At 41.2% G+C, this 17,566-nt stretch overlaps 1 protein-coding gene across 3 annotated transcripts in view; it reads left to right on the top strand.

Moving 5' to 3' along the window:
- The window catches only part of EPB41L4A (erythrocyte membrane protein band 4.1 like 4A), a 128,250-nt gene that overhangs the window by 75,668 nt on the left and 35,016 nt on the right, over nt 1–17,566 (top strand). For all 3 annotated transcript variants that reach the window (XM_061378084.1, XM_061378081.1, XM_061378083.1), the window contains exons 10-12: nt 6,690–6,781; nt 7,813–7,890; nt 10,978–11,090. In XM_061378084.1, the coding sequence (XP_061234068.1) occupies nt 6,690–6,781; nt 7,813–7,890; nt 10,978–11,090 (283 nt within the window). The remainder of the gene's footprint in view (nt 1–6,689; nt 6,782–7,812; nt 7,891–10,977; nt 11,091–17,566) is intronic.

The raw sequence follows: 17,566 nt of genomic DNA, 5'->3' as shown, positions 1-17,566 counted from the left end.
TTAGGTAGAGCAGTGGCCCCTCTGACTTGTCCCCTTTGAAGGCATTGGTAGCATGCTTTCAATCTTTCAGTCAAGTGCTGGGGAGAGGCATTATGGTGGAGCACACTACTAGTTACCCACTGCTAGTGGGGATCTCAAAGGCAGTGCCAGATGAGGCTTCTTGCTGCTTTGAGAGGCATCCTGGGCTGTGGCTACATGTTTGGGTGACTGTCTGTTTCTAAGCTCATATTACAGTCAAGATATCTGCATCACCTGTGCCAGTGTCTCTCCTCACGTGGGTAAAAATGGTGGTGAGGCTGTGGCAGTATGAGCTTTACCTTGTTTCCAAGAATGCAGGACGTGCTTTTAAAGCATTTTAAATGAGAGGAATATTTATGTTTGTCCTCACAGTTTTTTGGTGTTTTGCTGTCCTGGTTTCAACAGTCATTTTTCTCTTCCTTAGTAGCTGGTGCAGTGCTGTGTTTTTGACTTTCAGCCTGGGAACAGCACTGATAACACCGATATTTTTTGTTGTTGTTCAGTAATGTTTACTCTGAACAAAGACTTTCTGAGTCTCATGCTCTGCCAGGGAGGAGGGGAAGCCGGGAGGAAGCAGAGACAGGACACCTGACCCAAATTAGCCAAAGAGGTATTCCACAGCATGTCATGCCCAGTATATAAAACTGGGGGCAGTTACCCAGAAAGGCTAGATCACTGCTGGGGTCAGGCTGGGTGTCGGTTGGCAGGTGGTGAGCTGTTGTATTCTCTTCCCTTGTTATTACCCTTATTATTCTTGGTGGTAGCAGCAGTGGTTTGTGTTATACCTTAGTTACTGGACGGTTCTTATCTCAACCTGTGGGAGTTACATTCTTTCAATTCTCCTCTCCATTCTTCTGGGAGTGGGGGAGAGGAAGGAAGGGGGAGTGAGTGAACGGCTGCGTGGTACTGAGTTACTGACTGGGCTGAAACCATGACAGTTCTTTTTGGTGCCCAGCGCAGGGCACGAAGGGTTGAGATAACGACAGATCTGACCAGAGTGTGTCTAATCATATTTGTGATAAGCATTCATTTTTTTGGATTAATAGTCACTCATCACAATGCTGATTTATTGGCTCTCGAAGTTGTTGCTCTTGATCTCACAGTTTCAGCATGTCATACCTTACAGCTGGTATTAGTGTTTACTGTTTATACCCTGGGGGCCTTGGCCTAAGGTTCTTGTGTCATTGTACTTTATGGTAATGACTTTTATTACAGTAGAATAATTGATCATGCAACTGATCTGGCTTGCGTTCCCAGTGTGGTCACCGCCTCTATACTTTGGGAGGTATATAATAGAAGTGTTTAGCAATTACACATCTTTTTTCCCTCCTGGAGTGGTCAGCCTATGAGGGAAACATTGCCACACACCCTAGTGACAAGTACAGCAGCTACTCAAAGTCTGGTTACAACAGGTAACACAGCTACTCCAACTCAAAACACAGCAGCCACAGCAAATCCAGCAACAAGTACAGCAGCTACTCAAACTCTGACCACAGCAGACAGTGCAGCTACTCCAGCTCCAAGTGCAGCAGTTACACCAGCCCCAGTGACAAGTGCAGCAGCATCATTTGAGAGTTCTGAAGGTTTTGAATGGCCTTTGGGTACCTTTGAGACCTGCCTGCTGATTGTGATGGGGATCAGCATGTTGGCACACATACAGAGTGTGTTTTACCCATGACCATTTAGTCTAATCTCGAAAGTTAAGCAGAGTCGTGTTTGCATCTTGTCTAGGATTAGAAAACAATATAAAAGGACCAAGAGATTTTCTCTGAGGCTGGATAGCCATGAGCGGCAGGGTGTATGGGACAGTATGGGTAAGTACATAGTCCACTGGGCCCCTCCAGTGCTTTGGAAACATTGGAGATGGAAGACAGCTGTATGGAGTCCGCAGCGACAAGTTGCAGAAACTGCTGAAGGGGAGAGTGAATTATTTTGAGCCTGATGGGCCCATGGCACCTCAGGCTGTCAGAGCAGAGATGCGACATAGAGATGGACTCGTGATCGAGGGGTGGGCTTAGGCAATGAACACTATTGCCCAGGTTACTCATGAGTATGAAGTGTGCTGCAATTAAGCAAGCTAAATGGTTAAAGCCTCTTTGGTATGGAGGACAATGGCTGAAGTACAAATATGGGGAGGCCTGGCAGATTGACTACATCACACTCTCTCTCCTGCTCTGAAAGACTGTTACAAGAGATGGAGCCCAACATCATGGACTGGATGGACTCAGCAGCTTTATAGGGATTGGTCCATGCACTAAGGAATGATATCTGTGTGTGTGTGTGCATGTGTGTGTGTGGATGTATCTACACGTATATATAAGAGATAAGAGTGATGGTATATTGAAAATGTGGGATCTGAGCATGATGTGAATGGTATGGAATAAGGGGTGGATACTGTCCTGGGTTCAGCAGTAGTAGTCATTTTTCTCCTTCTTAGTAGTTGGTGCAGTGCTGTGTTTTTGACTTTTGGCCTGGGAACAGTGCTGATAACACTGATGTTTTTAGTCACTGCTCAAATGTTTAGTCTGACCAAGGACTCTGTGAGTCTCATGCTCTGCTGGGAAGGAGGGGAAGCCGGGAGGAAGCAGAGGCAGGACACCTGACCCAAACTAGCCATAGAGGTATTCCATACCACAGCACATCATGCCCAGTATATAGACTGGGGGCAGTTACCTGGAATGGCGAGATTACTGCTCGGGTCGGGCTGGGTATCGGTCGGTGGGTGGTGAGCAGTTGTATTCTCTTCCCTTGTTATTTCCTGTATCATTATTATTCTTGGTGGTAGCAGTAGTGGTTTCGTGTTATAGCTGAGTTACTGGACTGTTCTTATCTCAACCTGTGGGAGTTATGTTCTTTCGATTCTCCTTCCCACCCCTACGGAAGCAGGGGGAGTGAGTGAACGGCTGCGTGGTACTGAGTTACCGGCTGGGCTTAAACCATGACACTGGCCTTTTTCAGGATTATGAAAAGGAGTCAAACGCTCAACAACTAGATACTGCTGCAAGAGTTATGACTGTCCTTCTGCAGCCTCTGGCCATGTTTTCCTGCTTTCTCCTTTGCTGATTCTAGTCACAGATGTGATCAAAAATCACCTTACAAAACTTAAGTATTTTTCTGCTTGTTTGGTGAGCACAACTTTATGAAATAATATATAATCGCCAAAGCTGGTTCCATGGTGAGGGGAGATCTTCAGTGTGCAGACAATCTGGTTCACAGTGCCTTGCTTGTAGTACACTGGACACTCTGAAAGCAGCAGGATGAGTAGCCAGGAGTAGCTTGTGAGGCACCAAACGTGCTGAATGTGTTTGGAACTGTCAGTCCCTATATATCATTAGTAAAAGTACAGTAGATCTTTGTGGTTTTGGTTCAGATGTATGAAAATAATAAGAAAATAATAAGGTAACTCTTACTGTCTGTAAGAACAGTTGTTCAAGATGCTAAAAATGTTGCCTTTTATTTCAAACAAGTGCCATGGTGTTAACAGGTAAGGTCGTCCTTGCTTTACCTATAGAAATCAATTTATTCTCTTAGGAAGAAATGCTGTACCTGGAAGATATTAGTGCCTTCAGTACTGCTTATTTTATATACATGCATTTACAAATTGTAAGGGTAATCACAGTGCCCTTGCAAGCCTTAATCTTAAAAAGTAAATGGAGGAAGTCCTAAACCTAGAGGTACTGTGTGCAGTGTCATATTGGAACTAGTTGCAGCAAGCTATTGAATTCTTCACAAAAGAAGTGAAAAATGATAAAAAAATTATGAATTGTCTTCTTTGTTGCTGAAACACCTTGGAGGTGAATGTCCTAGGCTTGCTTTCTCTCCCTTTAGAAAAATGTAACTGTGCTATTTGAATTATTCCAAGCATCCATTCTGAGGCAATAGTTTTCAGACATGCTTTTCCTTCAAATTTAAATAAATAAGCCTCAGTGTGTTATCAAAAAGCTTCTTGGTCCATCCCCTGAGTTTTTGGCTGTTGTTTATTTTCCACATATGAATTCTGTAACGTGTTGATAAGTTGGATCTATAGGCCTATGCTGTATTTTCCTGGGTGCCTTTGATTGCTGTGTGCCAAGTATAGATGTTTAAGCACTTTCATTAAAATTTTTTTGTTAACCATCTGAGATGAGCTTTCTTTCGCCTTAGAAAGTAATGCCTTCAAAGTGTGGAATCAGTAATGTTTGCTGGCCAGATATTTCAAGCGTATGGCAATGTCCATATACTGTCCCTCTTTTAGTCACTTACTGATTTTGTTATGTTACTCTGTATATGGGAAAATTTTCTTAAAAAAGAAGAAAACATGGACAAGTATTACCTTTTCTCTGATGAGAATATTACCCTGAATTGGAATTCAGTGGCTTTTGAGCTGGGCTAATAATAAGATACAGCAGAAGTGCCTTGTTTAAAAAGTCTCTTTAAAAGTCCTCCAAACACCCATGGCTTCTTCTCTGCTCCTTTATTCCCCCATCTCACAAACTCTGTCCTCCAAGGTTATGTAATTAAATAAATTTAAGTGCAGCAGAGGATTCTTTGAATAAAAATCAAGTTTAGGAGTGGACAAGAAGGAAGAGTTGACAAAAAGAAGCAGCAAGATCCTGCATATTTAAAGTGAGTCACTGAGTTCTTTCCTAGCAGAAGTTAGAGTGACCCATCATGTTGTATAAAGTTTGCAGTACCATGGGCCTAATCTGATACTGTTCTTTAAAAGTGCACTGGTGACTACAATTGTGTGGGTTTATACGACAGATGACAGTCTGATCTAGAAATTGTAATGTAAATTAAATCATAACATATGAAGCTACATTTATGTTATGGGTAAAATAAGCAAATGAAGAGTACCCCTTGAGATGTCTGCTTTAAAATTTTAAAAATGCATTGTGGTCTTTCAGTGGGTAGACTCTTGTCTCTGGTTTCTGGTTTTACTTTTTATAAATCAAACCTATTTTTGCTCCAAGTTAATTCCCTTGTGAATCTTGCAGAGAGATAAAATCCCCATCAAACCTGAAACGATATTTTAGGGAACTGTAGGAATATATTTAGAGGACTATAAAGGACTATGTATTTATATTTATAAACTATTTATAGGAGTAATGATGATTTTCGTTCCTTGGCTATTTAATGGGACTGATCCAGACAGCCATTTAAACTAAATAAAATAATCTATGGGAGGAAATAAGAACATATCTATGTCTCCAGTTTGTTTTGTTTGGTGTCGTTTTTTCGTTTTGGTTGGTTTCTTTTTTTTTTTTTTTTTGGTGAGGAAATGAAATCTTAATTATTCTAATCACAGGTGCAAAGTTATGCCTTTCACTGTTACTTGTTTCATTGTGGAGGAAGGGCTGGTAATTTGTGATTTTGTGGGGCTGTCTGGCAGCTGTAAATATAGTTGACTTTTGTTAGAGGTGAAATTTCGTATTCTAGGCAACATACTGAGTTAGTTCACAGTTTGCAAGATGCTTGCAGATCAGTATACCTCATCAAATAAAGAGTGGGAGAAACTTGCCAGAACTCTTATCTACGTATGCATGGCACTGCAGAAGTATAACTAATGCAAGGGCATCCATTTCCTAAAATCAGCTGCTGAAAGTAGTATGAATCATACCCTCTTTGTAATTCACATAGCAGGGAAATGGACTGAGTTTTGTTACAGATGGTATCATACGACTGGATACCAGTGGAACTACTCTACTCTTTGTGCAAATCATGGATACAAAACTGCACACTCAAGTTCAGAGTGGCAGATATGTGGAAATGTAATTTATGTGACCATATATGAATGTTTAGCTTGTTGGAAACAGGCAGTATGATGTGTGTTGCTTTTTCTTGTCTATTGGAAGTGTTCTATAGTTTGTATGTGTTGGACTTCTCTTTCATTTCTCCCTGCCTTTTTCTTATGTCTGCCTTACTGACTGCCAGTTTCCAGTGATTCTGTTTTAAGCTCTCAATATTCTTTTTTTGTTATCTTCCTTGGGAGATTTTTTTTATGCCTTTTACCTTTGATCTTTTTCCTAGTATTTTGAATTATTTTGAAGTTAAATATTTTGTTGTGGGTTTGGGTTTGTTTTTTTTTGTTTTTTTAAATCTTTTTTTGCTGTGACCAGCAGGTCACCAAAGGAGGTGATCCTGCCCCTCTGATCTGCTGTCGTGAGACCTCACTTGGACTATTGTGTACAGTTCTGCTGTCATCAACATAAAAAGGACATGAAACTGTTGCAACAAGTCCAGAGGAGGGCCACAAGGATGATCAGGGGGCTGAAGCACCTCCCATATGAAGACAGGCTGAGAAAGTTGGGGCTGTTGAGCCTGGAGAAGGCTGCGTGGAGACCTCATAGCAGCCTTCCTGTATCTGAAGGGGACGTCGGATCAGGACTCTTGTCTTGTCTCCTTTCTCGTTTGTTTTTAATTTCTTTTCTGTTTCTCCTTTTTCTTTCATTTTTCACAATACTAAGGAATTGATTCTGTAAATAATTATTTTCAGACAATTAGAAACCAAAAAGAAAACCTCTTTTAAGTGAGGATTTCTACAGAATTCTAGAACCTGCTTTTCTTCGTACTGCTGTCTTTTCTCATGTGCCTTGATATGAGATGGTCAGTTCTTGTGTTCAGTAAGTAAAGATTCACTTCCCTGGCAGAATCCCCTATAACAATATTGATTTGCTTTGTTTCGTTTTCAGTGCAATGAAACTTCCTTCTTTTTTGAAACACATAACAAGATCACATGCAAACATCTCTGGAAATGCTGTGTGGAGCATCATACGTTCTTCAGGTGAGCAATGCAGAAGCTGCATTTTCACTAACCAGAAGCAAGGCTACTGTGTTAAGAGCACTACTCAGCACAGTTGAGTACTTATACCTGTTTACACTCTAGGTGGCGTAACACAGGTTTGCTGCCTAGAAACACATTTTCTGTCGTGATTATAGAATGCTTAAAAAAGGTGATGCCTTCCCTTTTTTACAATGATGTGAAACAGTGATTTTAAACTTTCTGTTTGTTTGTTTTGTTTCATTGTTTTTTTTTATTTATTTTGATTGTTTCTCTTGTCTTAGAATTCTTTTCGAAACAGTATCTCAGGTTGCATAAAGTAGCCTTGTAACAGAAGTATCCACAAATGTATGTGGCCGGATTTAAGCTGACATACACATTTTTACATATTTGACCATAAAATTTTGTGTATCAGCATTTACTTGATTGAGGCCTTTGGATTTCAGACATTACTATTTTCTACGGTTTGCAGAAATTTTGTTTTGTTTTGTTTTTTTTTTAATAGAAAGTCTCATGGAATTTCCATGAGAATTTCCACATTCCATAATGTTACTTATTGAAATGCATAAAATGTTTCCAGTGTTACACATCTCACAACACTTTCTTCACTGTGGCAAAAACACCAACAGAAATGTGCAAAGGTACTAGCTAGGAACTGATCAATGGGATGCTTGGGCCTGAATTTAGCAGTGCTGTAAATGAATAAGCTCAGAATCCCTCCTGCAGTCTCCCTACTCTGGGATGGTGTTTTTGCCCGCTTCTGTGGAATATTAAGCAAAGGGTTTCTATTGCCAGCAGTTTATAGTAGACTCTGAAATAAAGAAGTGTGTATTCAAAAGAGGAGGGCATATATATTGCTTTGTGGAGCTCTCAACCCTGTAAGAGTGTGCCTGTAGGTAGGAATGAAGAAGAACTAGCAGAAAAATATTTTTTTTGTAACCTGAGGTTTGTATTTTTCTTTTCATTTTTTGGGAAGGGGACTGTAATTGGGACCCATCTATGTAATTTGTTGTTCTATTTTTCAAACTACATAGAATGCCAGAGAATGAATCAAACTCTCTGTCAAGAAAATTCAGCAAGTTTGGATCCATAGGTTATAAGCATCGGTACAGGTAAATTCATTTCATTGTTTAAACTTCAGTTTGTTCCTTTTATCCTCTTCAATGAAAAAGAAAAATCCCACCCAGACTGTGACTCAGAGTTCTGACAAAGCATGAATCAGGGTCATTTTAACAGACTCCCTTTGGTAGTAAACAGACAGTAAATGTGGGTTACTTCTTGTTCTTCAGATCCTCAGAGTTGGCTTGGGCCTGCTGTAGCCCATAGTGAAAGTGCAAGGAGCCTTGGCAATGCTTTTAAGTCAAAATCTTGTTAAATTGTGAAATTATGTTCATGTCTTAAAGGGTTTTCCTGAAACCTGGGAAATGCCAGGACAAGGAGAATGTTACTCCCACCTTTCTTATGGAACTTAGCAAAGGATTGGTACAAGGAAGTGTATGAAGTCTGTAATTGTGAGGCCCTTCTTTACAGCTGCAACTGAGGGAGGGCTCCTGATCCTAATGGTTGTATTTAATCCTGTAACAGTACTGCTGGTGCAGTGCTGCTGATTCAAGAATAAAAGTGAGGGCAGGCCTGAAAGGAGGTGTGGGTATCTTTTTTAACTGGAATAGCTGGGAAGTTTGGGTAAGCATTCAAGGCTGCAAGCTCTAAAAGATGCAGTAACTTCAGACTAAGGGTATACAGGGAGGACTTGGTCTCAATTTTAGCCTGAATTGGAAAGGAGAGTAGGTTTCAGATCTAGCTGCTGTGTCACAAAGGACTAGCAGATAAAGGATGTAGTTAAAATTGTAAGATGTCATAAGCCCAGTAGTTTTTACTGAGTTTTACTGAGTGAGACTTTATATTTTTAAGTCTGTTGTCCTCAGTCAGTCAGAATTCACCCTTGGATGTAAGATGTCATTTGTAAGACAGGTGTTGCCAATGGAGAGATGAGTATACGAGTTCTGAGTCTGAACTCATGTGACCGAGTCTGGACTGTGTCCAGCAAGGATCACTGCTATGTTTCTGTCCCATCTTCTCTCTTCTTCAGAGTATTTCACAGTAGTTAAGATTATTTGGGTTACCATGTTATCTGGCATGATCAACCTCCTCCTTACTGCAGGCAGGGGAATGATTGTACTGCCTTTTGGATTTCTAGTTGGATCCAGACCCGCATTATCCCATCTATAAAAATGAATGGGAGTTCTGGATTCCAGACTGAGTACTGTGGATCAAAGTTTCCTCTGTTGGACCATTTTGGCAGATTGGAGCAGGGCACTGGTGCTGGGACAGAGGTTTTTTCCTGACCAGGACATTAAAAAAATTTAAAAAACATACCATGAAGCACTTAAGTACATTTGTGTTGTTCCTGGTGGTGCTGTGTTTAAGTTCTTCCTTTTTTTAATCGGTTTCAAAGATAATATGTGATATGACTTGCCATGTTGAGATGATGGTTATTACTGGCAGCTATGTTTATAATGTTAGTTTTGTCTAGAAAACATGAAAGTACGTATTTTCCTTCTAATATGAATTGTTCCTTACTTTGCTGCAGTGATTCTTGAGAACTCCCCCTGACCTAAGTTGATGTTCTAGGAAATGTGGGTTGTGACATCTAATTGCACCCTGTTGATTATACAGCATTAATGATATATAATAGTTATAGTCAATTGGTGATTGACATGTTCACTTTTTTCTTAAGATTCAGAGCAGCAGTAACAGCATTTACATGTGCTTTGCTTATCCATCAGCTTTGATTGTCTCCCTCTTTACCTTTGGTCTCTGTTTTAGCAGCAAAAGCAGTGACAGTGTTGTGTATCTGTACACATTTCTAGCTCTTAAATATAGTTGCGTTTGACTGTGCATGTGTGGGGACCATTACTATCTTTTTGCTTTTTAATTTTCTACTTCTCATTAGGTGTCAGAGAGTCAGGAAAGCAATTTCCTTCTCTTAAAATCAGATGCTTTAGTTAATACATGGAGGTGTTAGTGTTCTTGGAAGGTCTTATCCGCACATGTTTTGTTAAAACTGCTTCTGGAATTGGCAAGACGGGCACAGTTGTCAATGAGCAGGAGTACTTTCTGGCTAACTTAGAAAAAAAAACCCATTAAACTGGTCAAAAATCAGCATTATTGTGATGTAATTTTGGAATTTTTTTGTCTTTATTTTACAGATTTTGAGAAGGTAAAAATTATGCACTGTTGGTTGGGGCTATTGGTGAAAATGCGACCCATATTTAGTGGATTTATTCGCATAACTCAGAAAATATACATATGTGATGCCTGAGTGGTTGCTTGGCACTTACTAGTAACAATACGTATTTCCTTTTATGCCTTTGAACTGCAGATACTCAAGCAACTGGGAGTTAATAGTACCAATTGCTTCTCTTATGTATAAATTTCCATAAGCAAGCACAGAATTTTGGGGAGGAATACGATGCCTGCTTTGCAGTTCTGTTATGAACACTATATTCTACTTAGTCATATGGAAAGGAACATTACAATGAGCATAAAAGAATTTATTGAAACTTATTTGAACTTATTTAAATTGTGCAATGAAGAAGAGCGTTACTATAAATGGGAATCAGGACTTCCACACGGTTTATTATCATTTGGGCCTGTGCTAGTGGGACTCCTTTATTCCAGCTTGCTTTGCATGCTGTTTTCCATGCTCTTTAGGTTGTCATTGTACATGGCAGAGAAGTAGGCCTCTTACTGACTTGAACTGAGCAATGTTAAGTATGTGTTTTCCTGAGGGGAAATCTTAGAAGAAGAATTCAGAAAGTAAACAAATAACTTAAAATTGTATGTTAGAATTATTTGAGGTTACAAAAGGTCACGTTGTTTTTTCCTATTCCTAATAAACCAGCATTTTGTTTTAGTTGCTTAGCTCCTCTTGAAAATGACAAATATAGACGAGGTTGACACAGTCTGTTGATGATTCTGCCGGTGCCTGATTCAAAACTAAAGTCAGGGTAGTGCTACTTAGCAGGAGAACCAGAGCTGGGATAAGATGTGGAAAGCTAACAAAACATGGTGCCCAAACCCCATGCATTTTTGGTGTGGGTTTTTTTTTTTTTTGGTGGGGTTTTTTTTTTCAGTCTAAAGATTATTTCTTTGATAACTTTCCAAGTCTTTTCTCATGGTTTCCTTGTGTTTTCAAGTAGCAGAACATCTTTGCAAATGACCAGAGACCTTTCTGTGCAGCTTCCACGGCCTGACCAATGCATTGAAAGAAGTCGCAGCAAGACTTACCCCAAAAGAACACAACAGACAGGTAAGTCCTTCTCTACTGGGCCTGTGCGGAGGTGTCTTCTTTAGTCTTTGCTACATATAGTTTTTGAGGCGTGACTCAGAACTGCTGCAGTGTCCTTAAGGTTCTCTCCAAATGGATTCTCATTCTGTATCTCTCAGTCTTTATACCTGGCATTAACTGAATCTACAAACTCCAACTCTGTGGGTAAAAGAGATGGTGTAGATCAAACATAATTAAACCCCATTTCTGTAGGTCTAATGCAAAGCATGAAAGGGAAGTTTGAAAACAGGTAGTGAGAACTTGTTCTTTTCAGCAGTCCTGTCTCTCTCTAAAGGATTTTGTACCTTCTTTGGTATTCCTTTTTTCCAGCTGCTTCACCCAAGGTGTCTGTATCATACATCCTCTTCCCAGTTCAAGGGCAGTATCCCTCTATTTTGATATTAAGTGGAACAAAAGTTAGTGAGATGCCCTCTGCGGTTTAAACATCCTTCAGATGTGTGAGCTGCAAATCTATTCTGCATGCTGAAGATGCTTGGGAATGCAGCTTCAAGGGAAGCTGGAAGTTTTTACAGATGTTGGAGGAAACATGCAAGACTAAACACAGATCACAGGAGTCACACCCAGAATAATGGGTGCTTCCTGAAATACAGTAATAGAGGCAAAAAGCTTTACTAAAGTCAAGCTCCAGTTCTATATGTGACTATGTGTGTATGCTTAGCTTCATCTATGACAACAGTCACATGATTTCAGTCGAACTTATGTATGGAGTTAAGTGTATATGTGGTGTGTTAGCAATTGAAGAAAAAACTTGTCTGGCCTTTAAAATGTAAGCAGGTTTCTCTTTCTCATGGGCTAATACAGCATTATAAACTTCTGAGGGTCACCATTTTAAAAAGGGAGCAGGTATATATATATATATATATATGTGTGTAGAAACTTGCCATGTTTATTCTGGATGCTAACAAAGTTAGTTTAGTTTAGTTTTATTTTGTTTCTTATGTGTTGTTGCCAGTAATGGGACTAGCCACAGCAGTGGTTTAGGGGGCAGTTACATGAACCAGTAGCTACAAAAGCATGGCTGTAGCATGTGCTGTCTTCATTGCCTTCATTGTAAGGTATGTGTGAAGTTGCTACAGCCTCTAACCTCTGACATCTCATTGAAGTGTTTTCCCTTGTTCCTTCTCTTTGTGTACATGCTCTGGTGTTATGAACAGTTACATAGTATATGTTCTTATTTTTTTTCCTGTCACCTGAAGGTAGGGGTTACCTATCTTTTGCAGAGCTGAGCAGCTAATGTTTGTTTCGCTGGTCCATTTAAGTATGCTCAAGTCATTAGGCCTGTAGCCACTTGGTGAGGTCTAGGTTAAGAGTTGGACTAGATGCCAAGAGAACTGCAGAAAATATATACTTTAATGTTTTCAGTAAAAATATTTGTGCTTTAAGAGAGGGATTGATGGAGATGATACTGTGAACAGAGAAAAAGCAGCTTTCTTGTATAAAAGCCACTGCTATTGACTGATTCCGCTGATAGGGTAGACAGTGCAGACAGTTTGGATTTAGCATGACAGATTGTTTTCCTAGAATCCAGATTACAGATGCAGTAACCTCCCTTTTGTCATTTGCTTAATATGCTTCACATCTCAGGTATTCTACGGTTAGTGTAAAAACCAGATCAGGAAACTTCAATGGCTGTGCAACCAATTTTTTTATATTGGTGGGGGTTTTTTTGCCTTTATTTATTTGTTTTGTGTATGTTTAGGTTAGTGTTCAGGTTGGTGTTCAGTTGGAGAAGGGTTTTTTTTGGTTTTGTTCTGTAAAGTCTTAAGATCTGAGATATGCATAGCTTGTTTTGTTTGCTTATGGTATTTCATTTCCACCAAGAGGGAACTGCAGTTGCATTTTGTTCTGATTGCAAATTGTAAACTCAGTGTTGGAACAGGATGTCTCATTATTCTGTTTTACCCTCTTAGGGCAGGACTGGTAATGTTCAGCTTTTGCAACAACATGTTGTGTGAAGGCATTAATTATTTTGGCTGAATTCTGCATGTGAAAAGCTTCTTGGGAATGTCTCTTCTGGGCAAACACTGATGTGACCAGACCTGTTACTGTAGGTCTGAGTTTATTCAGTAGTGAAAAACACATTGCTTAGGGTTTGTTGTTTGGTAGCTGATGACTTGATTTGTCTCTGCCTTGCACACAGGCTAGTTGTATAAACCAGTGTAGAGTATGTGCTACCATTCTGATTTAAAAGGCAGGTTGAGAATTGGGAACGGGTATTAAAATTACAGTACTGCCTGCATTATAATAGTCTCTTAGGAATCACAGGCAGTCACAGTCCCTGCCCTGATTAACTTACATATTGCCACTAACTTGCATATTACTCCAGACCCTGCTTTGCCAACCTCAGTCACAGTAGCTAGAACCATTGGTTGGCTCATTCAAAGTCTCAAATTTTTTCCCAGAAAATTCTGAGATGGGGTTTGAAAGTTAAATTTTAGAATTGTCTATATAGTTTTGTCTATTTGCTGTCGTGGTTTAAACCCAGCCAGACAGCTCGTGCACTCACTCCCAGTGAGTGGTGCCGGGCTGGAAGCAGTTGAGGCCCGCATCTCCCCCCCCCGGGAGCTCCCCCCTTCTCCGCTCCTGGAGGGGTGGGGGTCGAGAATCGAAAGAATGCAACTCCCATGGGTTGAGACAAGAACAGTCCAGCAACCAATGTACAACACAAATCACCACCGCTACCAGCAATGACAGCGATAATGGAAAATAACAAGGGAAGAGAATACAATACCACCTGCTGAAAAACGAGTCCAACCCAGAAGACCCCGTGTCCTTCTGGGTAACTCCCAGTTACATCCTGTGCATGACGTGCTGTGGTATGGAATACCTCTTTGGTCAGTTTGGGTCAGGTGTCCTGTCTCTGCTTCCTCCCGGCTTCCCCTCCTCCCTGGCAGAGCATGAGGCTCACAAAGTCCTTGGCCAAACCAAAACATCATTGTTATCAGCTCTGTTCCCAGGCCAAAAGTCAAAACACAGCACTGCACCAGCTACCAAGAAGGAGAAAAATGACTGCTACTGCTGAACCCAGGACATTTACTTATTTATTAACATTGAGCTTTACACTTTAAAATTTATTTTAAATCCTAGTTTTTTTAAAAGTATGGATGTGACTGCTTCTGCGTTTCATGCATGTGGTGCGAGATGCACAAACCCTTGAGGCTACAGGATTGGAAACTAGTTTGGCAAATTAATGTTATCACAGAGAAGGCAATGCTAGTGTAGGCATATGGAAGTCCATTAATTTTTATAGGCTTTTAGTAGCACACAGTGCAAAGCATGAGCTCTTCTTGCATGTTTTCCTTTTGATCATGCGTTCTACAGCTTTCATGAATAAATATAAACAGTACTTTCAGATAACATCAGTGAAATGGCTTTAGTTGATAAACAGGCATGACAAGTTAATTAGCTTGTCAGTCTCCTGAGCTTTTGGACATTTGAGTTTTTGAAAATGTAATGGTCTATTTAAATTGAATGCACAAATCAGAATCAAGATGGCTGTAAAAGGGAATCAAACTGTGTGCATTCACCTTACTGGAAAAGTTCAGTGCACTGAATGCTGACAGCAGCAACTAGGAATACTTGCTACAAATGAGCTGTTCAAGATTTCTGGCTATCTGTGGTATTTTTGAGAGTCCTATTACCTTGGTATACAACAAAAAGTCGCAAAGTTAGGTTACTGCAATGTGGTTTGTGTTTGGACAGTTTTTCTGGAGTCTATTCTTTTATATTAGGAATACTGTATCATACAGAGGTGTATATTGGTAAACAGTTCTCTCATTAGTAAAAGATACACGAAGTGGAACATAGGTAAAGACAATTGTTACAGTTTCTGTAAGTGTGGACAGAAAGTTCCTAATTAAGCTAGTAATTGGCTCAACAGAATTGCACAGCAAGATCGTATTTGTAAAAAGCAAAGCAAAGGTCTTCACTGTAGGCAGCGGTGGAGTCAGACACAGCTAGTATGAGGTTTTGTCTAAGTATAACCTACTTTGTATTTCTGTATTTATTTGTATCTCTGCCTTTGTGTGTAAGTCATTGGTATGTTGTCTTTGGTTTTCCCTCAACTAAGTAAATGCTAAAATAGTAGAGTGGTAACCAAGAAACTCAATAGTGGGAAGCAGCTGCCCCTATTTTAAGGATTTACTGGTCGTGGCTGCTCCAAAAGCTGAGGTGCTGCATATAGGCTCTGCAGCACCAGTCTTTGTGCAGAGTTCAAGAGAGTTGCAAAGGCATCCCAGACCTTCTGCACTCGGGTGAACGGACTCTGTATCTCACAGCCCCTCATCACCTGGCACCCAGAGGTGACTTCGTATTGCAGAATGGCAATGCTGTTGCCAGACACAGCAAAGGGTCAGTTTCGGAGGTGACTTGACTCGTAACTCTTTTTCTGAGAGCTGTTTCATAGTTACGACAGCAGGAAGAGCTTTTTCAAATACATGGCAGATAAAACTAACACCAGAGGCAATGTAGGCCCGCTGATGAACGGGATGGGTGCCCTGGTGACAGAAGATACAGAGATGGCAGAGTTACTGAATGCCTTCTTTGTCTCTGTCTACTCTGCCGGAGGCAGTCCTGAAGAGCCCTGTACCGCTGAGACCTCAGATGAAGACAGGTCAACGGAGCGGTCTGCCTTAGTCGATGAGGAATGGGTTAGAGACCAGTTGAGCAAACTGGACATCCATAAATCCATGGGTCCAGATGGGATGCACCCGCGGGTGCTGAGGGAACTGGCGGAGGTCATTGCTAGACCGCTCTCCATCATCTTTACCAAGTCTTGGGAAACGGGAGAGGTGCCTGAGGACTGGAGGAAAGCAAATGTCACTCCTGTCTTCAAAAAGGGCAAGAAGGAGGACCCGGGTAACTATAGACTGGTTAGCCTCACCTCCATTCCTGGGAAAGTGATGGAACACCTTATCCTTGGTGCCATCTTAAGGCATATCAAGGATAAGAGGGTTATGAGGGACAGTCAACATGGCTTCACCAAGGGGAAGTCGTGCTTGACCAATCTCGTAGCCTTTTATGAGGAAATAACACGGTGGATGGATGATGGCAGAGCGGTGGATGTGGTCTACCTTGACTTCAGCAAAGCGTTTGACACGGTCTCCCACAGCATCCTTGCAGCTAAATTGAGGAAGTGTGGTCTGGATGATCGGGTAGTGAGGTGGACTGTGAACTGGCTGAAGGAGAAAAGCCAGAGAGTTGTAGTCTATGGGGCGGAGTCTAGTTGGAGGCCTGTATCTAGTGGAGTGCCTCAAGGGTCGGTACTGGGACCTGTATTATTTAATATATTCATCAACGATTTAGATGAGGGAATTGAGTGTACTATCAGCAAGTTTGCTGATGACACTAAGCTGGGAGGAGTGGCCGACACGCCAGAAGGCTGTGCTGCCATCCAGAGGGACCTGGACAGGCTGGAGAGTTGGGCGGGGAATAACTTGATGAAATATAACAAGGGAAAGTGTAGAGTCCTGCATCTGGGCAGGAACAACCCCAGGTTCCAGTATAGATTGGGGAATGACCTGTTAGAGAGCAGTGTAGGGGAGAGGGACCTGGGGGTCCTGGTGGACGACAGGGTGACCATGAGCCGACACTGTGCCCTTGTGGCCAAGAAGGCCAATGGCATCCTGGGTTGTATTAGAAGGGGGGTGGTTAGTAGGTCGAGAGAGGTCCTCCTTCCCCTCTACTCTGCCCTGGTGAGACCTCATCTGGAATATTGTGTCCAGTTCTGGGCCCCTCAGTTTAAGAAGGACAGGGACCTGCTGGAGAGAGTCCAGCGCAGGGCAACTAAGACGATTAAGGGAGTGGAGCATCTCCCTTATGAGGAAAGACTGAGGGAGCTGGGTCTCTATAGTTTGGAGAAGAGGAGATTGAGGGGTGACCTTATTAGTGTATATAAATATATAAAGGGGGAGTGTCACGAGGATGGAGCCAGGCTCTTCTCAGTGGCAAACAATGAAAGGACAAGGGGTAATGGGTACAAATTGGAGCACAAGAGGTTCCACTTAAACCTGAGAAGAAACTTCTTCTCAGTGAGGGTGACGGAACACTGGAACAGGCTGCCCAGGGAGGTTGTGGAATCTCCTTCTTTGGAGACATTCAAAACCCGCCTGGACACGTTCCTGTGTAACCTTATCTAGGTGTTCCTGCTCCGGCAGGGGGATTGGACTAGATGATCTTTTGAGGTCCCTTCCAATCTCTAACATACTGTGATACTGTGACATATTTTGGAGCATGAGTTCTTATTGCTCCATCAAGTTATGAGCACTCTGATGACCTCAAAATTGGAAGCTACCTCATTTGCGTTGTACTATGTGGAGTACTGAAATTAATTCCTTTGTTTGAAGAAGTTGTATCTTTGCTGGTTTCATTACTTCTGTGGACAAAGTTACTGTAGTGTGTACAATATTGTAGTATGTACTTGATGGCGTAGGAACTAA

This window comes from Neopsephotus bourkii, unplaced genomic scaffold, assembly GCF_033783945.1.
Source record: "Neopsephotus bourkii isolate Nb327-2 ecotype Australia unplaced genomic scaffold, CSIRO-AGI_Nbou_v1 NB_1764, whole genome shotgun sequence".
In the NCBI taxonomy this organism is placed as follows: Eukaryota; Metazoa; Chordata; class Aves; order Psittaciformes; family Psittacidae; genus Neopsephotus; species Neopsephotus bourkii.
This window is presented reverse-complemented; position numbering and strand designations above follow the sequence as displayed.